The following is a 21832-nucleotide window of genomic DNA, read 5'->3' as shown; positions in this document are numbered from 1 at the left end:
GACACAGATCATGAAATGTGTGTCGCACGTGTAATTTACTTGTTGACACATATCCTGAAATGTGTGCCGCACGTGTAACTAACTTGCTGACACAGATCCTGAAATGTGTGTCGAACATGTAACTTACTTGTTGACACATATCCTGAAATGTGTGTCGCACGAGTAACTTACGTGTTGACACATATCCTGAAATGTGTGTCGAACATGTAACTTACTTGTTGTAACTTACTTGTGTGTGTCGCACACAGATCCGCACGTGTAACTAACTTGCTGACACAGATCCTGAAATGTGTGTCGAACATGTAATTACTTGTGACACAGATCTGAAATGCGTGTCGCACGTGTCTGTATCACAATGGGGTAGATTACCGCCGTCACAACATTTCCTGGTTCCTTTTGTTTTACAGGTTCTGTCTTGGTTTGTGTAGCTTTGTATCTTCACAGCGAAAATCGCAACTACATTCATCTAAAAAAAAGTAGACAAAAGAACCTCTGTGATTATATAAACCCAGTGTGTTTCGCCGCTACATCATAGTTTTATCAACAGGGTATTTTAATTAAAGTTATATGTGCCATAACTGGACGAAAATTTGACATGTTATTTTTTCTTCAGTAACGTATTGAAAACCATATGGTTTGATGAATTAAGCTGTGAAAATCATTCAAATGGACAGGGAAACATGTATGATGCCTTAAACGTATGATTTATGCACTGTAGAAATCTTATTTTATGCCTTATGTATGTTTAGATTGAACCACCCTGCATAAATCACTTTACACTTACTAATATATCTGTTAAAATGTGAAATGAGACAACCTGGCTTCATGGTCTGACCTATGTATTGATTTTCAAGGCACTGTAGATGTTAATATGAAAAATAATTTTCAGCTCTTATTTGTAGTTATAAAATAAAACCTATCGTTATACTCAAAATGTTGGTAACTTTTGTTAGCGAACGCCATATCAAAAGTTTAAAATTACGGCACATACAACTTCATATTATTGTCTGATAGATAATACCAATAAATCAAACTGAAATAATTATAATGTTTCTACCGTATTTCATATAGGGCTATTGAGCAATGGATTTCTGAATTATTATCGTGTACAGCAGATCAATACATTGTATAAGGAATATTTTTTAATTAGTTTTGCTTATTTATATATTCATTTTTTTCTGAATAATTTTCAAAACTGTATAACGACTATGATTTAAACTGCATTCGGTAATTTAATATTATATCTGAAATACAAACAATCTTCCTGAACAAATCGTTTTAACATTCAGTTTACAGTAAATTGTCAACATAAGAATACGGATTTGAGCGAGTATATTTTCCAATTAACATTATGAATTTATATTTTACAATAAAATGTATAACTCGTACAGACTAAGAACAGACTTACCCCTTGTCGGTAATTGTTTAATGGTGTAGGGACTATTTTCAGACTCCCCTGATTCTGGTATCCCTCCGTACCCAGTGCCGCCTGTACTACTATAGGGTCTACCGGCTTGTCTCCACATTTGGCAATAAACCCTACCCTGGATATTGGACATTGATGTATGATTCAAAAGGTGTAAGATAAACTGTCCGTGAAATAACTGTGAAATACATCCTTATAACGTCAAAAACCGCTAATATTACCTAAGATTTAAATAATATCTACATTTTGCCACAGACACTCTCGTAACTCTAATGATAACCATGATCTGTATTATGAATCAATAAATACAGTTTAGAATGTGTGTAGTAATACCTTTGTACATGAATGGGAAACCTGTTTACTGACACCAAGTTAGTGTAAGCGGGAAAATTGACATTGTAGTTTATTGAAATTATAAAAAAAATCTTTTAAAAGTTTGGATTATTAATAAGCGCTTTTCTATTTATCTGCCATTTAGATACATCTATACCTTTAAAGAGACAATTCGATCTGAAGAGTACATTGAAACTTGTACATATTTCGGATACAAACCAGTTCTAATGGAAATTGTGATATGTCAGAAAAGCCCACTGTTGTCAAAGTATGTGAACTGTTCAATCGCCATTACACATAGTCTTGTATGCCGAACCCTGACCTTTGCCTGTGTTGTAAAGAATTTTTATCTAGAACTTCACAAAACGCTCTTCAGTTGTGTTAACATTATTAGATGCATGTTTTTGTCTAAAAATAATTTCATCAACTCCTCAGTGGTTATGTATTGCTTTTGTTTAACGTGCGTGACTTTGACTCGGGCAAGGGTACAGCGTACATGTTGTACCTGCTTAATCGTGTTGATCAACGATTTGGAATTTCAATGATATTAATTAAAATACTTAACAATGTTGTGGAATTTGTCACTATTTCTTGTCAAATGTTTCATAAGGATTGTAGAACAATACATTGATGTCATATTTTGCTTCGTGGTTATGTAACGAATTAGCATTACTGAATTGTCCCTTTAATTGTATTATAATACCTAATCCCCAGATGGCTTAAGGATCTGCTCTTATGAAAAGTCAAATTTTTCTGACGATTAACTTTTTTTTCTTGTATGGACTTTTGGAAATACATATAAAGGCGTTCATACCAAAGTTAAAAATGAAAAAAAATATGCTGGTGTACTTGATTTTAAGCTATTGTGAATTAACCAATACCTATTAGACGTAAATTGAAATATAACCGGAATTTTTACCGTATTGGCCATACACATAACAAACTAAAGCAATATTTTCCAAATTCGTTGTCGGACAAGTATGAAAATTCGCGTAAAATTGACAAAACTAAAGTGTTTTTAGGAAAATAATAGTATCGCACAGGCAACGCATTTTTTTCTGCCCAGAAAAGAAGTATATATTACCCCAACCCCATTAATTTTGAAGATGAAAGCACCTCGTTTTGTCCGATTTCTGACAGATTCAACGCCTCACAGAAAAATTACTGATGACTAACTTTTTCTAAAATTTTGCAGTTCCATAGAAAACACGTTACTCTTTCTAAAATCAGCATAAAATTAGGTGGCCAGTGTGCTTGATTTTCTTATCCAGTTACAATTTGTTTGGTTCTTCAGCATTTTTTGCTAAAAATTCCAAATTAATTTAATCTCACTATATTGTAAAAACAAAAGACCAATAGAACAGGCTATTGAAGTGAAAATGTTGAAACAAAACAAGAAAAATTTAAACTCTTTACAAAGTGCAAGAAAAACACAATTTCAAAATGAACGCCAAATTGTGTAAAAAAATCTACAAGCAATAGAAATCTTTATATATATTCCATACATAATTTCTACAAAAAAGAGTAAATTAGTTTTTGAAAAAAACCTCTTTGATTAATGTTGAAACGAGACTTCAACGAGACTTCAACAGCACCAGATAGATCCTTAACAGTTGGCCAAGCATGTTATCGTATTTGATCAAAATATTTCACCTCGAAAATATATGTATGAAAAACATACTGTAAATCAGTGTATTTTGGCGTGCAATTAGAATTTGTGCAAATAAACTAAAATCGTCATGAAAATATCATAAATTACTAAAACGGGAAATTAAGTTGCCTCGAAAAAATACGTTTGTTTACAGTGATTTGTTTTCTCTAAAAATATGGTGGTACATTTAGGACATTTAAATTGTAATTCATATCTTAGATGTGACACCGTGGTAACAAATAAAAAAATCCCATTCATGTCCCTTTCAATGTATGTTTACCTGGAGAGAGACCACAGAGATTGTTTACTGTACAATCGTAATGTATCACAAATGTGATTTTTCAAGAAGGCACCGATGTGTTGTTCAAAGCTCTGGATTGATGTGGAGCTGGACGGAGTGTAGGATGAATATCTAACTATAGCTGGCTCTAAAAAAGAACATATTTCTCTTAAAAATTACTTTTTCCATAAAGCATAAGAGATATTTGCAATTGAAAGGAATTCATCGACGTCATATTCAATGAAGGAGGCGGAAACGATTTCCTAAAGAGATGCAATATAAGTAAAGAGTTGTAAAGATCAGTAATAAAAATCAATCTTCAATATTCAAAATTCAATCCTATACCCTAAAAGCTTCAGTTTGCAGCCGCCATTTTTTACCAACTGTTAAAAAAATCCCATCAGCGCGAATGCGATGCTTTGAAGTCAGCTCATTATATAATCAATTAATCTTCATCCGGCAGCAATTTAGGGCTATTTCTCATTATTTGTAAGCGTTCAAGTAATTGAACATCTTCCAATATAATCAGCTAACCAAAAACGGAATATCTGTTACGAAAATAAAAATTTCTTCCTTCTCTTCAATAGATTTCCTTCTCAAATGCGGGTTTCGGGACAAGGATAGAGTGTGAGTATATGAATAAAAAATAAAAAAATAAATGATTAAGGCCTTGCCTTCAGTCATATTGTTGAGAAAGGATACAGAACCCTTCATTTGAAAGTTTGACTTCATCCACAATTAGCATAGACGTACAAGATGGGTAGTTATACACCTAACAGACTTAAACTGTGTTGCAGCACTTGATCTTACGGATTATAGAAATTTTCAAGTGGTTTACTAGTAAGAGCGCAGCTCTCTGCACGGACAAACACCGCGTAGAGCGATGCTCTACTAATAACCATAACACGTGTGTGAGCAGATAGATTCCAATACATTCCAGTACCTCATGGACTTTGAAATCGTGCCCCGCGGGAAAAGTCTCGCGCCTCCATGCAGGCTGCCATGTTTTAATTCTCGTTATTAGCACGACGAGATTTGAAATTTTCTCTATAGACAAAACGTGTGATCAGGATACACTTTTAAATTACTGTAAATGGTTTTAGATAACTACACAAAGACAAGAACGGCACAATAAATGTACTGGTCAATATACTCTGTGTGTTGTCAAGTGCTCGGCACCGTCAGCCGTGACGTCAGGACGTCTTTGGTTTCAAAAATGACGGCACAATTCCCGCGCATTTTTGATACATGGCATGTTGCCAGGTTCTGCCTTAGAGAGAAACAAGGTCGATAGGAAATTGAACTATTTTACGGTAGTTGAATATTTCTTTCTGACCTGTATACATGACAACTGTTGAAAAATTGCATTTAAAAAATCAATGATCGGACTATACAAGTTTAAACAATCTCGTTCTGGGTCCGTTTTGTAACATTTTTACATGTAGCTGCGCTCTTCTGAGGGTTTCCCTTAAATTCATATTAATAAGAGCTAAGCACTTTCGACGCGCGAAACGCGTGAAGCGCGTCGAAAATCGAAAAAAATGTTCCGGTAACATGTACGTAAGCAAAAGTACATATTGAGATTAATGACCTGCATGCATGGATTGCTCAAATTTTTCCGTTCTTCCGGTTTAACCTGCGTTGCTCCGGTACTGTTCTTCGCAGTAAATATATTTAACTGATGAAAATGCATTAACATATGTGATGAAACATTTCAATTTGTTTTTAATAATAATAAAAACACTTTTGAAATTTAAAAAAAAACTACGGAATGTCAAAATATCCACCAAGCGAAGATGAGCACAAGGAATCATGACGTCACATCACGTCAACAAATGGCCCGAAATCCTATAATTCGCATACTCGGCACCCAGGCCTCTAACACTGCATATGCATGGGAACAGAAAATGAACGTCCAAATCCGATTCAATGTCTACTTTAAATTACGTCCTTTTATTTGTAAATTATGTCTTGAAATAGAAAAGAAAATAAACAAATAGAGCTTCGATCTTCCCATGCCGTGCATGATTCATATTAAACGTTTTAATTTTTTGTGTTTCCTTCGATTATTCTTTTTTAATTTTGCAATTTATTATTGTTGCGCAAGACAGTATGCTCAATATTGTTGTTCTTGTAATAAACTCAATGTCAGTAATTCAGCAAAGCTATGACTCAAATAATTATATAAATGGTTTCTAGCAGTACAGATAGTCAGTGCACACAATAAGCAATAAGAACAAAGCACGTATCAACATCGATAAGACTGATGGGTCATGGGAGATAACTATTTCGCCGTTAAAAATCCTTTATTTACCTGCAATTTTTCTATTTAGTAACAGTTAAAGACACAAAAAGAATGGACTTACAAAAATGTACTGCTGCGCTCTCAGATACGCTTTGCCTAAAATTATATTAGCGTATTGTAAGTTAATGAATTTGGTGTAACACCAGTGAGGGGTTAGAACGTGATAGAAATTATAACATTGTCTAACTGTTTTTGGAATCTTACCTTCATTGGAACACTGCAGATTCACACTTCCGTTATTACACGTTAGGTATGGATCACTTCCGGTATACCGAAAGGTACATCCGGGCCCTGAGTAACCCGGGCTACACCATGCCTTAAACTCCATGATCAGGCTGAAATGTTAGGAAATAGTAATACTCCGCGTCGAAAATCGAAGTTCTGTTCCGGTAACATGTACGTACGCAAAAGTACATACTGAGATTAATGACCTGCATGTATGGATGGTAAACTTTGTTTATTTAAGGATTGAATTTTGCTTTGGCCGGTTTCAGGAGGTGATGAATTGAGTTCCTCTTAAATCATATTGAAGCAGATCATGTTAAATTTGTTTCAAGAGGAACTCAATTCATCACCCTATGAAATCGACCAAAGCAAGATTCAATCCTTATATTTCAATTCATTCGTATTTAATTATTTTCTTTTAATATTAATTAATTAAATAGTATTTGGACTCGGGCAAGTCTACAATGAGAGACATAAGAAAGTAGTCCGTCATTAGAATACAACTAATTAAAATAAAAAGTGCATATATTACAATTTGGCATACATTTATCTAGAAACCATTATCTAATCAGAATAATTCAGATGAAAACCCCCCCCCCCCCCCCCCCATTAAAATAGATTTAGAAATGATTGCAAAAATCGTTCGCCAAAGTTGCGGAAGGATAATGTCAAGACTGTGTGATACGGTTGTATCACTGTAACGTGATGTGACAGTCATTGTTCTAGTCGTTTATGTACCCTTTAGCCTTGATACAAGTTAAACACCTGATTAATGGTAAATCGATATCCATTGACTTTCATATAGCTTTTGTTATCGTCGTTTAGGCTTCATCACTTGATTTTATAGAGACGTACATACGTCACACAGGGACATGTCACATTTTATTACGCATTGATGTCACTATCTTTTAATTTCATCGGGGTATGAAAGAAATTTTGTTACCAACCTGTGTGAATGTAACAGAACTTATAACCCGATGAAATGAAAAAAATAGTGACATCAATACTTATAATTAATTTTCTGACTACTTGATCAAATAAAACAATTTAAACGTTTGATTCCGTTGACTTTCCATGGGGCTCATTTTTCAAATCGATACGCAACGTCAATATATATATTTTGACGTCACGATAACGTCGTTTTTTTCTACATAGAAGTATAAGAAAGTTACAATTATGACATGGATGGTTTGAAAACAGCTGGTCGATTTTTAACAAATCATGAACGATGAGAACGATGATAAAGGAGTGTTTATGAATTCAATATTAAACATTTTATTTCCTGTTTTGTCAAACATTACGAGAGTCCTATTTAGCAAAACCGATCTCTAATAAATAAATCAATTTGAAATTCTTCCATTGTTTACATACAATAATTCCTATTTTCAGAAGAGACATTATAAAAATGTGTGAAGGAAGTATCTGATTGATATGTGTCATCATTGCTTGTTAATCTCCCATCCCACTCCATTAGGTCAACATTATAAAATATTGCTTATCCAACTCTCCTCTGTACATATGCAGGTACAGAGCAATATTTAAGCCAACAATATACTGTGTATAGGTATATATACGAGGCGCTAAGATTAATTCGTTTCTGTACAAGACTTTAGTCAGGCGTATACGACACTATATTACGTATTTGCATATTATAGAGTTATCTGTAATATGCGGGTAGGTATTGATTGTGACGTCATGTGTTTGCGAGCGTAACGTCATACTTTTCGGAGAAAACGACGCGAATTGCGCTCACAAAAATGACGTATTAATCGATACCTAACCGCAAGGGAGCTAACTCTATAATATGCAAAGACGGAATACAATAATATAGGATACCCGTACACAAACAAACGTACAAGGTTCAAGATGATAAATTAAAAGAACAATATGTCTAGTAGTACTGTCTGTTCACAACTAGGACGCTTTAAACTGCGTACACCATAGCAAAACTATTAAGTACGTACTGTTATTTTACTTGAACCCAGTTACATTGCCAATATACTACAATGTGTGATAAAAATTACATGGTTTGTTAATAACTTACGTGGTATGATTCGTCATTACAATGGGTTGATGTCCAGTGCATTCTTGTTTTAATCCCGGCCATACCGACAGAGGGATATTCAAAATGTCTATCAAATCACCAGGTTTATTCGGACTGTCCTTGTCGAATGGATTAATCATGGCTAAGAGATTCGACTGGAAATTGAAATTTTGATTATTACAAACAGCTTATGTTTCATCTACCATAAGATTAGATATAAATTATCAGTTTTGATATATAGACAATATAAATATCTAGAAAATTGGATCAATGTCAGAAAATCCTTCACTAAGACCGTTCAAATTATTTACCAAATATCATTTATTCAATAAGAAATATTATATTGTAATATCCTACAAATAAAATCACCCATAGATTTTTTTTAGATATATATATATTTGTGTGTATTTGTTCAATGCTCACGATATGTTTCTCTACCGGCTATAATAACATACTGTCAAACCAAATTGACATCATTTCATCTCAACCTTATAAACATCGTAAAGTTCACCAATACTTACATCCCAGTTATTTGTCGTCCCTGTCCATGTGGTGTCATTACCAAAGGTGATATTGTTACTGTTGGGAAATACTTTGGAATCGTGGTTTATAAAACATTTACCCCTCCTGTAACCGAAATCAGGACAGAATGTATATTTAGGATTTGGTTAGTTTTTAATTATAGTTTTATTAGTAGAACGTCATATTATCAATCAGAGTCGTCAAAGGACGTACAAGGTTTAGACGGTGGAAGAAAGCCGGAGTACCCTAAAAAAAGCCACCGACCAGCGATCACTACCTGGTAACTGCCCCAAATGGAATTTGAACTTGCAACCCAAAGGTGAAGAGCTTTGGTAATATGTCTGTACATCTTAACTCCTCGGCCACCGCGGCCCCTAGACTGCATATACACGGGGGAGAAACTACGTCACATACATGATTGTCGTTGCAATCAAAATGGCGGAAAATTGTTCGCTTCAAGGTAAAAAATGGTATGCTGTGTCACCAATAACGACAATCTCAATAAGACAATGAGTGCACCGTACCCCAGACATTTCCGTGTAACTGTAGCAAGTGTTATTTGTGTTATAAATCTCTCCGTTTCTTCAAACACTCCAACACAATATCAAAATATTGCATGATATCGTTAACACAATCAAGCATGGTTTTGTAAATAACCCAAATTTCTGCATATTTCCGATGTCGCATGTTGAATACTTTGTAGGAATCAACCAACTGAATGAAAAATAGACCTTAGCTGGTTAATTATGAATTTCATAATTAAAACGTTTTTCTGATAGGTATTATCCCTAGGAACCATGATATGAAATTGGAAATCCATATTGAAATCTAGGTTCGAAATCTAGAAAAAATGGGTAAAAACATTAGAATTTTAGGCTTCAAAATGGCTACCCTGATTGGAGCTTGAGCTGAATGATCCTATCTCTTTTCATCCAGTGTTATATGAGAATCAAGACTTTAGTTATAAAACACAATAGCTAACTATCATTCACTCAGGCCAAAGATGAGCCTACATATAAAATATGAAACAGATTATTCCTACAACACCTAAATAGCGGTTACAAATCTTGTCCTTCCGGTAGCAAAATGTTCAACTACTGTTCTAGGGCTCCCAAGGATGTAATATCGTCAAGTCAGACGACAATCTCAAATACATTTAGCTACTTGAACACTGGTGTTTTGACAACTTCGGCAAACTCCAGTGTGTAAGCGTGCGTCAGCTTCGCCTCGCTGCACAATAACGGTCACCGAGTTCACACACGTGGCTGAGTACAAATACTTTATGTTAGATTCTATTACGCTACATATTAACTTTTAGCAAAATTGGATATATATTAAAGTTCTGATCTGATTAAATAAAATTATCTCTGTAATTAACTTTATTTATCATGGTTTTTTTTACACAAAAATATTGAACTTTTTTGTCGTCGCGAATGAATAATTCTACATTACGTATTTTGGCGGTATAGACTAATATGGTATGGTGTTTTGGCGGTATTAACTAATATGGTATGGTGTTTTGGCGGTATAAACTAATATGGTATGGTGATTTGGCGGTATAAACTAATGTGGTATGGTGTTTTGGCGGTATAAACTAATATGGTATGGTGTTTTTGGCGGTGTAGACTAATATTGTATGGTGTTTTGGCGGTATAAATAATATGCTATGGTGTTTTGGCGGTATAAATAATATGGTATGGTGTTTTGGTAGTATAGACTAATATGGCTTGGTGTTTTGGCGGTATAAAACTAATATGGTATGGTGTTTTGGCGGTATAAACTAATATGGTATGGTGTTTTGGCGGTATAAAACTAATATGGTATGGTGATTTGGCGGTATAAACTAATGTGGTATGGTGTTTTGGCGGTATAAACTAATATGGTATGGTGTTTTGGCGGTGTAGACTAATATGGTATGGTGTTTTGGCGGTATAAATAATATGGTATGGTGTTTTGGTAGTATAGACTAATATGGTTTAATGTTTTGGCGGTATAAACTATATGGTATGGTGTTTTGGCGGTATAAACTAATATGGTATGGTGTTTTGGCGGTATAAACTAATATGGTATGGTGTTTTGGCGGTATAAACTAATATGGTATGGTGTTTTGGCGGTATAAACTAATATGGTATGGTGTTTTGGTTGTGGTATATAGACTAATATGGTTTGGTGTTTTGGCGGTATAGACTAATATGGTATGGTGTTTTGGTGTTATAGACTAATATGGTATGTGTTTTGGTAGTATAGACTAATGTGGTATGGTATTTTGGTGGTATAGACTAATATGGTATGGTGTTTTGGCGGTATAGACTAATATGGTATGGTGTTTTGGCGGTATAGACTAATATGGTATGGTGTTTTGGTGGTATAGACTAATATGGTATGGTGTTTTGGTGGTATAGACTAATATGGTATGGTGTTTTGGCGTTGTTAGCTAATATGGTATGGTGTTTTGGCGGTATTAACTAATATGGTATGGTGTTTTGGCATTGTTAACTAATATGGTATGGTGTTTTGGTGGTATAGACTAATATGGTATGGTGTTTTTGGCGGTATAGACTAATATGGTATGGTGTTTTGGCGGTATAGACTAATATGGTATGGTGTTTTTGGTGTTATAGACTAATATGGTATGGTGATTTGGCGGTATAGACTAATATGGTATGGTGTTTTGGCGGTATTAACTAATATGGTATGGTGTTTTGGCAATATAGACTAATATGGTATGGTGATTTGGCGGTATAGACTAATATGGTATGGTGTTTTGGTGGTATCAACTAATATGGTATGGTGTTTTGGTGGTATCAACTAATATGGTATGGTGTTTTGGTGGTATAGACTAATATGGTATGGTGCGTTGGTGGTATAGACTAATATGGTTTGGTGTTTTGGTGGTATAGACTAATATGATTTGGTGTTTTGGCGGTATAGACTAATATAGTATGGTGTTTTGGCGGTATAGACTAATATGGTTCGGTGTTTTGGCGGTATTAACTAATATGGTATGGTGTTTTGGCGGTATAAACTAATATGGTATGGTGTTTTGGCGGTATAGACTAATATGGTATGGTGTTTTGGCGGTATAGACTAATATGGTATGGTGTTTTGGCGGTATAGACTAATATGGTTCGGTGTTTTGGTGGTATTAACTAATATGGTATGGTGTTTTGGCGGTATAAAAACTAATATGGTATGGTGTTTTGGCTGTATAAACTAATATGGTTTGGTGTTTTGGCAGTATAGACTAATATGGTATGGCGTTTTGGCGGTATAGACTAATATGGTATGTGTTTTTTGGCGGTACAGACTAATATGGTATGGTGTTTTGGCGGTATAAACTAATATGGTATGGTGTGTTTTTGGTAGTTTAAAATGATATGGTATGGTAGTTTGGTAGTATAGACTATATATGGTCGGAAAAGGATGTTGTAAGAGAAGTAATTAAAGTACTATTGATCCTGCTGTTGTTTTTGACATGATGCTCCGGTTTTGATATGTGTATAGATCCGATTTGGATGAAACGTTGCTCAACAAATGAACCGGTTTGGATACCATTAGAAATTTTTTATCTTTACTATAGGTTTGAAACACATTATTTCTTCTACTTCAGATGAATTAAAGTGATTTGTCGTTGTCACAAATTGTAGAACATTTCCAACAGAGACACAAAAACTATTTACTAAACCTTGCGCAATGCGTTAAGTGAAAGACTACCAATCGAAGTCATAATTTCAATGTAATCCCTTGACTGTTTAGAGAATAAAATTAGAAAGTATTGTTTACTGGCGGAGAACCAGAAAATTCAATGATTTTTATATATTTACATATGCCCCTATATAGTCAACGGGAGGGGAGTTGCGTTCAAATTAGCGTAAACGCAATGATGTATGAATACAAACGCGGTGCAGGTTCGGACTTCTTCTAGTTCACGCTTCGATAAGATTTTTGCGTCATAAGTTGACGGATTTTAAAATAACAATAAAGAGTTTTTATTAGATCCAATTAAATATGTATTTGACATCAAAACAAAACATGTGTTCAAGCATTATAACGGTAATAAACTACAAAATGAATCGCTGGTCGGGGCTACAACCGGGGGGCTTTCCTCAGGAATGTTCGGGGAATCCCATAGTTACGTCAGATGTACATGTGTGTACGGTCACTCATCTCACCTAAATATACAGAACATCTGATTGTCGGTGAATAATTCTGGGAGCGTCTAAGCGAACAATAGGTTAACAGATCATATACAGGTTTCCAGAAAAAAAACCATTACAGGTATAGTCTATCCGAAACAGTATCATCAGCTTAAATGGCCCCGTCTTTGCATTCAAAATAGGCCTACACTTGTCTATCCTCCGTACAATTAAATAAAAGTCATGACTGCGAAGAATTTAGTGTATATCGCGTTCTTAGACCGATACATACATGACAAACATTCAGCAGCTCAACGGTCATACCATCAATAGGCTTTATCACAGTCACTTTCCTCGGTTGAAAATCAAATATGGCGGCTCGCTTCACTTCGGACCGCATCACTACCCTGACAACGATACATACCAGTAGTCGTTCCGCCTTGGTTATCTCATTTTTATTCGAAATGGACATTATTAATATATGTTATCAAATTGAAAAAAAATATATGTTGAAAATAATTGAAAAGTGTCATTGTTGTATTTCAAACCAAACTGCAGCTATAACATTCAACAATCGGAACTATATCTTCGGTCATCCTGACTACCGTAGTTACCCAACTTGGCAACCATCACCGTTTTAAATTGTATGTAAAGGTAGATTTATTTATGTAAATATATAGATTGAACAGTGTTCTGATTGCGTTAAAGGTGGTATGAACGCAATGGGATACAGACATATTCTACATGTAGCGCTAACGCGCTACATTGAATATGTCTGTATCCCCATTGCGTTCATACCACCTTTAACGCAATCAAAACACTGTTCAATCTCTATATGAAACCAGGTTCCAGATTCATAAAAACAATCTTAGACCTAAGTTTAGAGTAAGCCTAACAAAAACATAAATGTTTTTTTTTGTAACGTAATTTTTGATTTGCTAGGACATGTATATAATAATTTTGTCTAAGCACATGGACGCGTTCCTGGTGATGACATATATAAGATGGATCACGTCTATTTAAATATTGTGTAATCGGTAATGTTTGTAAATAGATGTTACCCATCCTACATCTACAAATCTCTCACCATTGGGAAAGAGTCCAGAAAAACTGTTTTAGACTTAAAACTGTATTGTGGGTTTTGGGCCGGGCGTTATCTGTTTTACTAAGCTTGATAAGATTTAATGGTAGCCTTTATCAGACATAGAATTAAGTATACAGAACAATTAAGGATTTTCATAACTTAGTCACCACCTATTTAAAATTCTCATATTTGTTCTTTACCTTATAGCGAGTTCATTTACTGGTATCAATATTTTTTGCGAGTTAAACTGAACATCATGAGAAAATTAAAGTTTAATGGATTTTGTTTGGGATCTGGTCTTCTGGGTACAGTAAATGTGACTCACGAAAATAACCGACTATACGGTGCATCTGCATCGATCTACAAATATGACGCCAATAGTATATGCTAATACTGAAGATGATACTACCCTTGGGGTTAACAAAGACCGGTAAATTGCAGTGCTAGGCCAGACTCACTTCGTTCAGTTAACGACTAACTGAAAGAATGTTTTTGTTAACCAGCATCCATCGCATGCATTGCCAATTTGTTTATATTAAATGTAAAGATGCATGCGAAACGACAACCAGGAAAAATAATGAGTTGCATCGAGAAAGTTTATGACAGTGTATAAAATGTTGTATCATGATATGTATACTGACAAAATAAGCCAAACAAATGAATGTTTAAAGAAAAAACATCAACTACGTTCTACACATATTTCTATCACCAAATAACCATGTTATTTGGTTACTCAACATGCAGGTACCACAAACGTTCAGGGAATACTACGATTCCTTCAATATGTGCAAAACGAAACATGTAGTTGCCATTCTGGGGTTCGATTCTGGGACACCTCAATATTTACTTGATGCTCTACAAGTTACCGATGATTGAGATAGTCAAGTCCTGCTACAGATACACAAAATATACTACTGAAAGAACACAAGCTGTCTATGAAAGGCACTTTCAACAACCCAACAAAAAGTATACTAAGGAGCAAACTGGTACAATATCATGGGATATGAAGACATTTGGATGGTTCAGCTGCTGCTGCCCAACGGTGTTATCTCGGCAATCAATTTGAAATCTGCTAAAAGGTGTAATGTCTCTCAAAAATTTAAAAAAATCGATAGAATACGTCTAATAAATATAAGAATATCCATCCAAACCAAAACTCCAAACCGTAGCTCTCCATTTCAAAGTATAGATCCAAACACGTAACATTTCTACGACAATGTATCATAATTTTGGGCAAGATTTAACATGTAACGTCGTCTGTATGGATGTGTACATGGCACCCTGATGGTGGAATATTTATACTTAAAAACTGTCACTTCTTTAAAAGGTCGTTTTCAAATGTAATTTCAACAAATCTGACGACATCCCATGTTTATCGGCGTGGAATGAGCATTCATTAACTGAATTCGCCACAATAGTGGCAAAGTAAACATAAAATGTGATGATGATACACAATAATGATATCTGTAGATCTGCATTTTGTTCAAACTATACCCATCTGTAATTTATGGAAATCTATGAAATACAGTTATCTTGTTGTCTTAACATAAAACCGGAAGACAATTCAAACATGGGGATTACGGCGCGGATTTAATACAGTGGTGATATTCGAAACATATGTATGGCTTTAGTTATCTTATTTAACTATTTACACGGGTTTTCATTTTCATCACCATGATTACGGCTAATATTTAGAAAAATAGTACTTAAGGTATTTTTCTCTGTTTTGGCTAGCAAATAAATCTATAAGTATGGTCTATTTTAGCTCAAGTATCTCAAAAAGTAGTTCGATAACCCTAGCTTTTTCCTCTTTTCATGGATGATGCAAGAAAAAATGACATGGTTTTCCCAAAAAGTTTAGAGTTAATTATCCCCGAGTAAACATGCATGTAGATTTGTTTCAAGCATACTCGTATATGTAGGTGCCGTTACTAATCATACTTACATCTGTATACATATTTTGATGTAGGTATCACAAACATCAGTACTTCTGCTATCACACAGTCGTCTGTTGCCATGGTAACGTAGTTGATCCCATGATGTACCATCAGGGTTAGAGAAGCTTATCAACTTCAGAGAGTAACTAACTCTGCCATCGACATTCTGTACAGTAAAATAAATATTCAACTTAGAAATAAAATAAAACAGTAACACCATCAACACAATTAGTCAATGTGAATATAGGTTGAAATTCAACATAGGTCCTTCAACATTTCAAATCTGATAATACAGATTAGTTCGAGACAAGGTAATGAACTCAGCAGGCAAACCAACATTATCTTAGATAAAACAAATTGAAGGTGGAAAGAGGAAGGTTCGGATCATGGTCATGGTACCCACCCCTGTTATACTGTAAATTTCCTATCTTCTGTAAATTACGTGGTAGTCTCACATTACCCAACATTTTCCCGTTGTTCAATATTCTTCATATTTGTTTGATCATGTGACCGTGTTGTTATGCATCTTCTGTCAGAGTTTCGAATAAATCATACGTGGTTTTTTTCTATATTTATATTTCAAAATTTGGAATTTTTAACCTTTTCTGTAAATGAAAAACCAATATTCACCATAGGTAAATATGTTCTATAAACTAAAATAACAGAATATTCTATCATATATGTATCTTTTAAAAGATATGATGTACATGTATATCTATGTTTTTTTTTTCTACATTTATATTTAAATTTGGCATTTTTAACCTTTTCTGTAAATGAAAAACCAATTTTCATCATAGGTACATATGTTCCATAAACTAAAATAACAGAATATTCTATCATATATGTATCTTTTAAAAGATATGATGTACATGTATATCTATGTTTTTTTTTTCTATATTTATATTTAAATTTGGCATTTTTAACCTTTTCTGTAAATGAAAAACCAATTTTCATCATAGGTACATATGTTCCATAAACTAAAATAACAGAATATTCTATCATATATGTATCTTTTAAAAGATATGATGTACATGTGTATCTATGTTTTTTGGGTTTTTTTTTAAACCTTTTCTGTAAATGAAAAACCAATTTTCATCATAGGTAAATATGTTCCATAAACTAAAATAACAGAATATTCTATCATATATGTATCTTTTAAAAGATATGATGTACATGTATATCTATGGTTTTTTTTCTATATTTATATCTAAATTTGGCATTTTTAACCTTTTCTGTAAATGAAAAACCAATTTTCGTCATAGGTACATATGTTCCATAAACTAAAATAACAGAATATTCTATCATATATGTATCTTTTAAAAGATATGATGTACATGTATATCTATGGTTTTTTTTTCTATATTTATATTTAAATTTGGCATTTTTAACCTTTTCTGTAAATGAAAAACCAATTTTCATCATAGGTACATATGTTCCATAAACTAAAATAACAGAATATTCTATCATATATGTATCTTTTAAAAGATATGATGTACATGTATATCTATGTTTTTTGGGTTTTTTTTAAAACCTTTTCTGTAAATGAAAAACCAATTTTCATCATAGGTAAATATGTTCCATAAACTAAAATAACAGAATATTCTATCATATATGTATCTTTTAAAAGATATGATGTACATGTATATCTATGGTTTTTTTTTCTATATTTATATCTAAATTTGGCATTTTTAACCTTTTCTGTAAATGAAAAACCAATTTTCATCATAGGTACATATGTTCCATAAACTAAAATAACAGAATATTCTATCATTTATGTATCTTTTAAAAGATATGATGTACATGTATATCTATGGGTTTTTTTTTTTTTTTTTTTTTTAAAAAGATGTTTTCTTTCTCCTCATAATTAATTTTTAGGATTTTGTTTTTTGGTAATGAGATAAAAACATCCTCACACAAATAGATTAAATTTTCTTCGTTCGATTGTTTCAGAAACCTTAAAGAATAAAAACATACATGTTTTCTTAATTCAGTGAATTTTCAAGAAAATTAACCCACAATTTTTCAAGATATATAAGCATAAAAAATCTTCAATTTTTCATTAATCAAACTATATAATTATATAGCAATCTTCCTTTATTTTGTTGATTCAAGAGATGTGTCCATCTTATTAAATAAGCTAGACGTCAATATAATTAATATTAAATTTAAAAAAAAAGAACATGTTCAAGCACTATATATATAACATAAAATAGCATTATTAGATTCATTGAGTTGTTTTTTTAAAACAAGTAATTAATCCATAACTTCGCGACATCCTGCTCTGCTAATATTTCAGTTTTGCTTGTTACAAGCATTTTAAATGGCTCAAAAATATACATAAATAAAAAAATGGCGTCACCGTTTATAACGTCGCTTCTGATTGGCGGAGATAACGCCGTAATAATTCCATGTAAAAAATAGTCCCAAAATGAATTTGGATTTTTGAAGATATTATCTTAAGTAATTTGAATTATAAGGATTAATTTGAGTAGATTATTTTATGTTATGGAGACATAACACAAACATCTGAGCGTACACTTACCATAAACCGCCTCAGATTTTTGTGTTATATATCCATAACATGGAAAAAAATATATTCAAGTAATCATTTCATATCATATATACATTGTAGTTACTTGAGCCATGGTCATTTAAATGCTTGAAGATATAGAGGCAATTGTATTAATTCAAGTGTCTACATGAACACAATCAGTTTATCCATTTATATGATTATTTCAAGATATATTTTTTCTGTTAGTGAATAACCTAGATGCAAATATCATTAATATTGAATTAAATAACAATGTTTAAACACTATATATCTAACATACAATAGCACTATTAAGTGTATGGAGTATCATTTTTTCATAACTTCAAAGGAGGCACCCTGTTCTGCAAAATATAACTTGAGTCAAAGTCATTTAAATTCTTGAATATCTAGAAGTAAAATCATTGACTCAAGCGTCTGCATTAAAAATGAGCCTGTTCTACAAAATATATAACTTGAGTCAAAGTCATTTAAATTCTTGAATACCTAGAAGTAAAATCATTGACTCAAGCGTCTGCATTAAAAATGAGCATCACCCTTAACATGAAACTACCACCTCTACTAGCCGCATGTCTTCAAACTCAGTCCCATTTTTATATCTATATAAGTAGTTCGAATGTATCATGAGTATATGTATATAATGAATAAGAAATTAAACACACAACCTAGATGATATCGTGACTTCTAGTACGGAGTTCACTTAATGACCCCGTGTTTACTTCACCATACTTACACCTTAACCGCAGGTTAAATTTACCATTATTCATAACACCATGCTACACCGGCATTCAACATTCAATGTTATCAAGCTCGTCCATTGAAGGAAATGAGCGTCAATTAACAAACAGTATACCTATAGAAGATAAGTGTAAACTATGATTGTTGTTCCATATCAGAATATTTTCAAAGTACATTACCTTTATTCAAAAACAAATTAGATAACGCAAAAATAAACCCAAACAAACAAAAAAATAAAATACAACAATATTTGCAGAATGGTGTTAGTGTTATATATATATACAATGAAACAATATTGTTGAATCGTTTATTAATATTCTCCTTATAACCAAATAGTAATATACAACTATTCCATTGGTTACTGTGCTCTAGTTCATAATATTTAACCTGAGGTGGTCGTAATCAACTAACTTTATATTGAACGAGGCAAAAGTGATGTAAACATTAAATATTACTTAAATGTAGCAGATGATCATATCTTACCATATTCGTTGCTTCTTTAGGAGATTTGATATTCAAAAATATTTGCCATTATTTTTGCGATACTTTTATAACTAATAATGAACATTTCTCTAGGCACTGCTTATATAACGTGTCTGAATATGTATATCATATGTCGATTTTCTATCAAATTTTACACGTTTCTATTTCGTAAAGATCAGATTAATTTATGTAATCGTATATCATGCTGTAGCGAAACGTATTACTATAACGCTATTTCTCATATTTCATACAAAAACATGATTTAATGATTTCCTGTTATCCTACATAAGTGGTTATGTAATATCTACACAGAGGTCCTGTGATTTTCTCCAGGTTATCTCCCTTTTAAACATTAATGCTAGAATCAACGAAAGACAAAAAAGAGACAAATTACCTGGAAGCAACAGAAAGCCAGAACGGAGATGAGGATAACTGCTGCCCTTTCCATTGTCAATTTTAACAGGGCTACACAAAATCGGTTACCGCCATCACTGTCACCGCCATCACAAGCAGTCGGGTCAGGTGATAAAGACCAGGCGGGACATCAGTATCTAATCTATCGGCCGAATTCTGAATCTGTGGTGAAAACAAACATATCTCTAAATAAGGTTAATCAAATATGATAATACTACATACTACACAGTAGTAAATTATAAAGGTGTATTTGAACCGTGTAGTTGGTATTGTAGAGGTGTTGAATGTGATGTAACAGTTATTGTTGATTTTAGTCATAACAGCTGATAAGTCTGATGATAGGATGCAATTAATGTAATTTTGATAATCAAGTTGATAATATTTCCAGTTGTATGTGATTTATTTGTTTTATTTTTTTTCTTCAGTTCAATAAGTGTAACATGGTCCTCACCCTGTTATTACAGCACAATCCAATAATGTCTGATATGTGTCATTTAACCCTATTAGATCCGTGAAGTCGCTCAATATATATTTGTTACAATACCTATACCCTATATAAATCATCACGACATAGGGCCTTAATCACTTCATTTCTCATTTGTTGCAAAACCTGAGGTTATATCTGTACTAAAATCACCAATTTGAAAACAGGAGACTCGAATGTCCGGATTATCGAGAGTTCACTGTATTGATACATAATACTAACTTTCGTATGTTTTTTCTAAATTGTTGTAAAGTTAGTATTATGTATCAATACAGTGAACTCTCGATAATCCGGACATTCGAGTCTCCTGTCAAAACCGTTCGCATTGCAAGTTTTCCAGGCTGACGGAATTTGTTTACCTAGTTAATAATCAAATACGTTCCTCGACATCCGGAGTGTAAGGTTTCCGGACTATCGGTGTCCGGATTATCGAGGGCCAACTGAAATGATATATGAAAGAAAATATTGGAATACTAATCCACGAGAACAGCAATCGATTTATGCCACGAATGTTCAGATATTTCCTAATGTTAAATATTTCCTGGTGGAAACTTTATCAGAGAAAATAAAAATGTGACAATTCTCTTTCCTGTTTGTGACAGTGTAAAGCATTTATATTATAGATAAGCATGTGGTATTTATCTGCTGATCGTTATTTAATACAGCGACAGAAACAAAGGTATGATATTCATATTAAGAAGTAGCTCAGTAAGGAAAAAAATCGTTGTTTATATCATAAAGACCATCGATATGACAGCTACGTTAGTTTTCTGACCGCCTGAGCTGGCCATTATTGTTAACATTTGTCTATGACACAAGTTTGAGATCGGGCACTGGTTGTCTTAAAGCCGAGCAGATAATGCTTATCGCGTTACCACATTTATCTGTCACAATAAAGACTACAACACGATTGGTAAGTATTAGAGAATGTTAACTGAAAAAATAAGGCGTGACTGTTCTATGGAAGTTATTTCTTAAGCAGTTTGCGATTTATTGCTAGATATTTCAGATCAACGATGTTCAGGTGTGGCCATAAAGTTACGTTGTGGACAATTTCAGATTTGATTATTTCGATGAACTTATTTGTTCTCGCAATTGGTAAATGTGCGTAATATGAACCTTTACAAACTAATCTTCATAAATGTCCATGAATTACCCCACGAATTGCGATTTCGTTGTCACATTCTCTAGGTAGGGTATTAGATTCCATTAATCAGGCGTC

At 33.3% G+C, this 21832-nt stretch overlaps 1 protein-coding gene across 1 annotated transcript; it reads right to left on the bottom strand.

Moving 5' to 3' along the window:
* Nucleotides 1-262: 262 nt before the first annotated feature.
* LOC138304975 (uncharacterized) lies at nt 263-20206 on the bottom strand. The gene is made up of 8 exons (XM_069245393.1): nt 20107-20206; nt 15952-16109; nt 8786-8891; nt 8265-8419; nt 6200-6330; nt 3691-3838; nt 1409-1544; nt 263-466 (listed from the first exon to the last, which is right to left on the bottom strand). The coding sequence occupies exons 1-8, from the start codon at nt 20158-20160 to the stop codon at nt 263-265; spliced, it is 1092 nt and encodes a 363-aa protein (XP_069101494.1). The 5' UTR covers nt 20161-20206.
* Between the last annotated feature and the right edge of the window lie 1626 nt (nt 20207-21832).

The sequence above is a fragment of the Argopecten irradians genome, chromosome 12 (assembly GCF_041381155.1).
Source record: "Argopecten irradians isolate NY chromosome 12, Ai_NY, whole genome shotgun sequence".
NCBI classification, from domain to species: domain Eukaryota; kingdom Metazoa; phylum Mollusca; class Bivalvia; order Pectinida; family Pectinidae; genus Argopecten; species Argopecten irradians.
The sequence above is the reverse complement of the archived record's forward strand: the minus strand, read 5'-3'. Positions and strand labels throughout refer to the sequence as shown.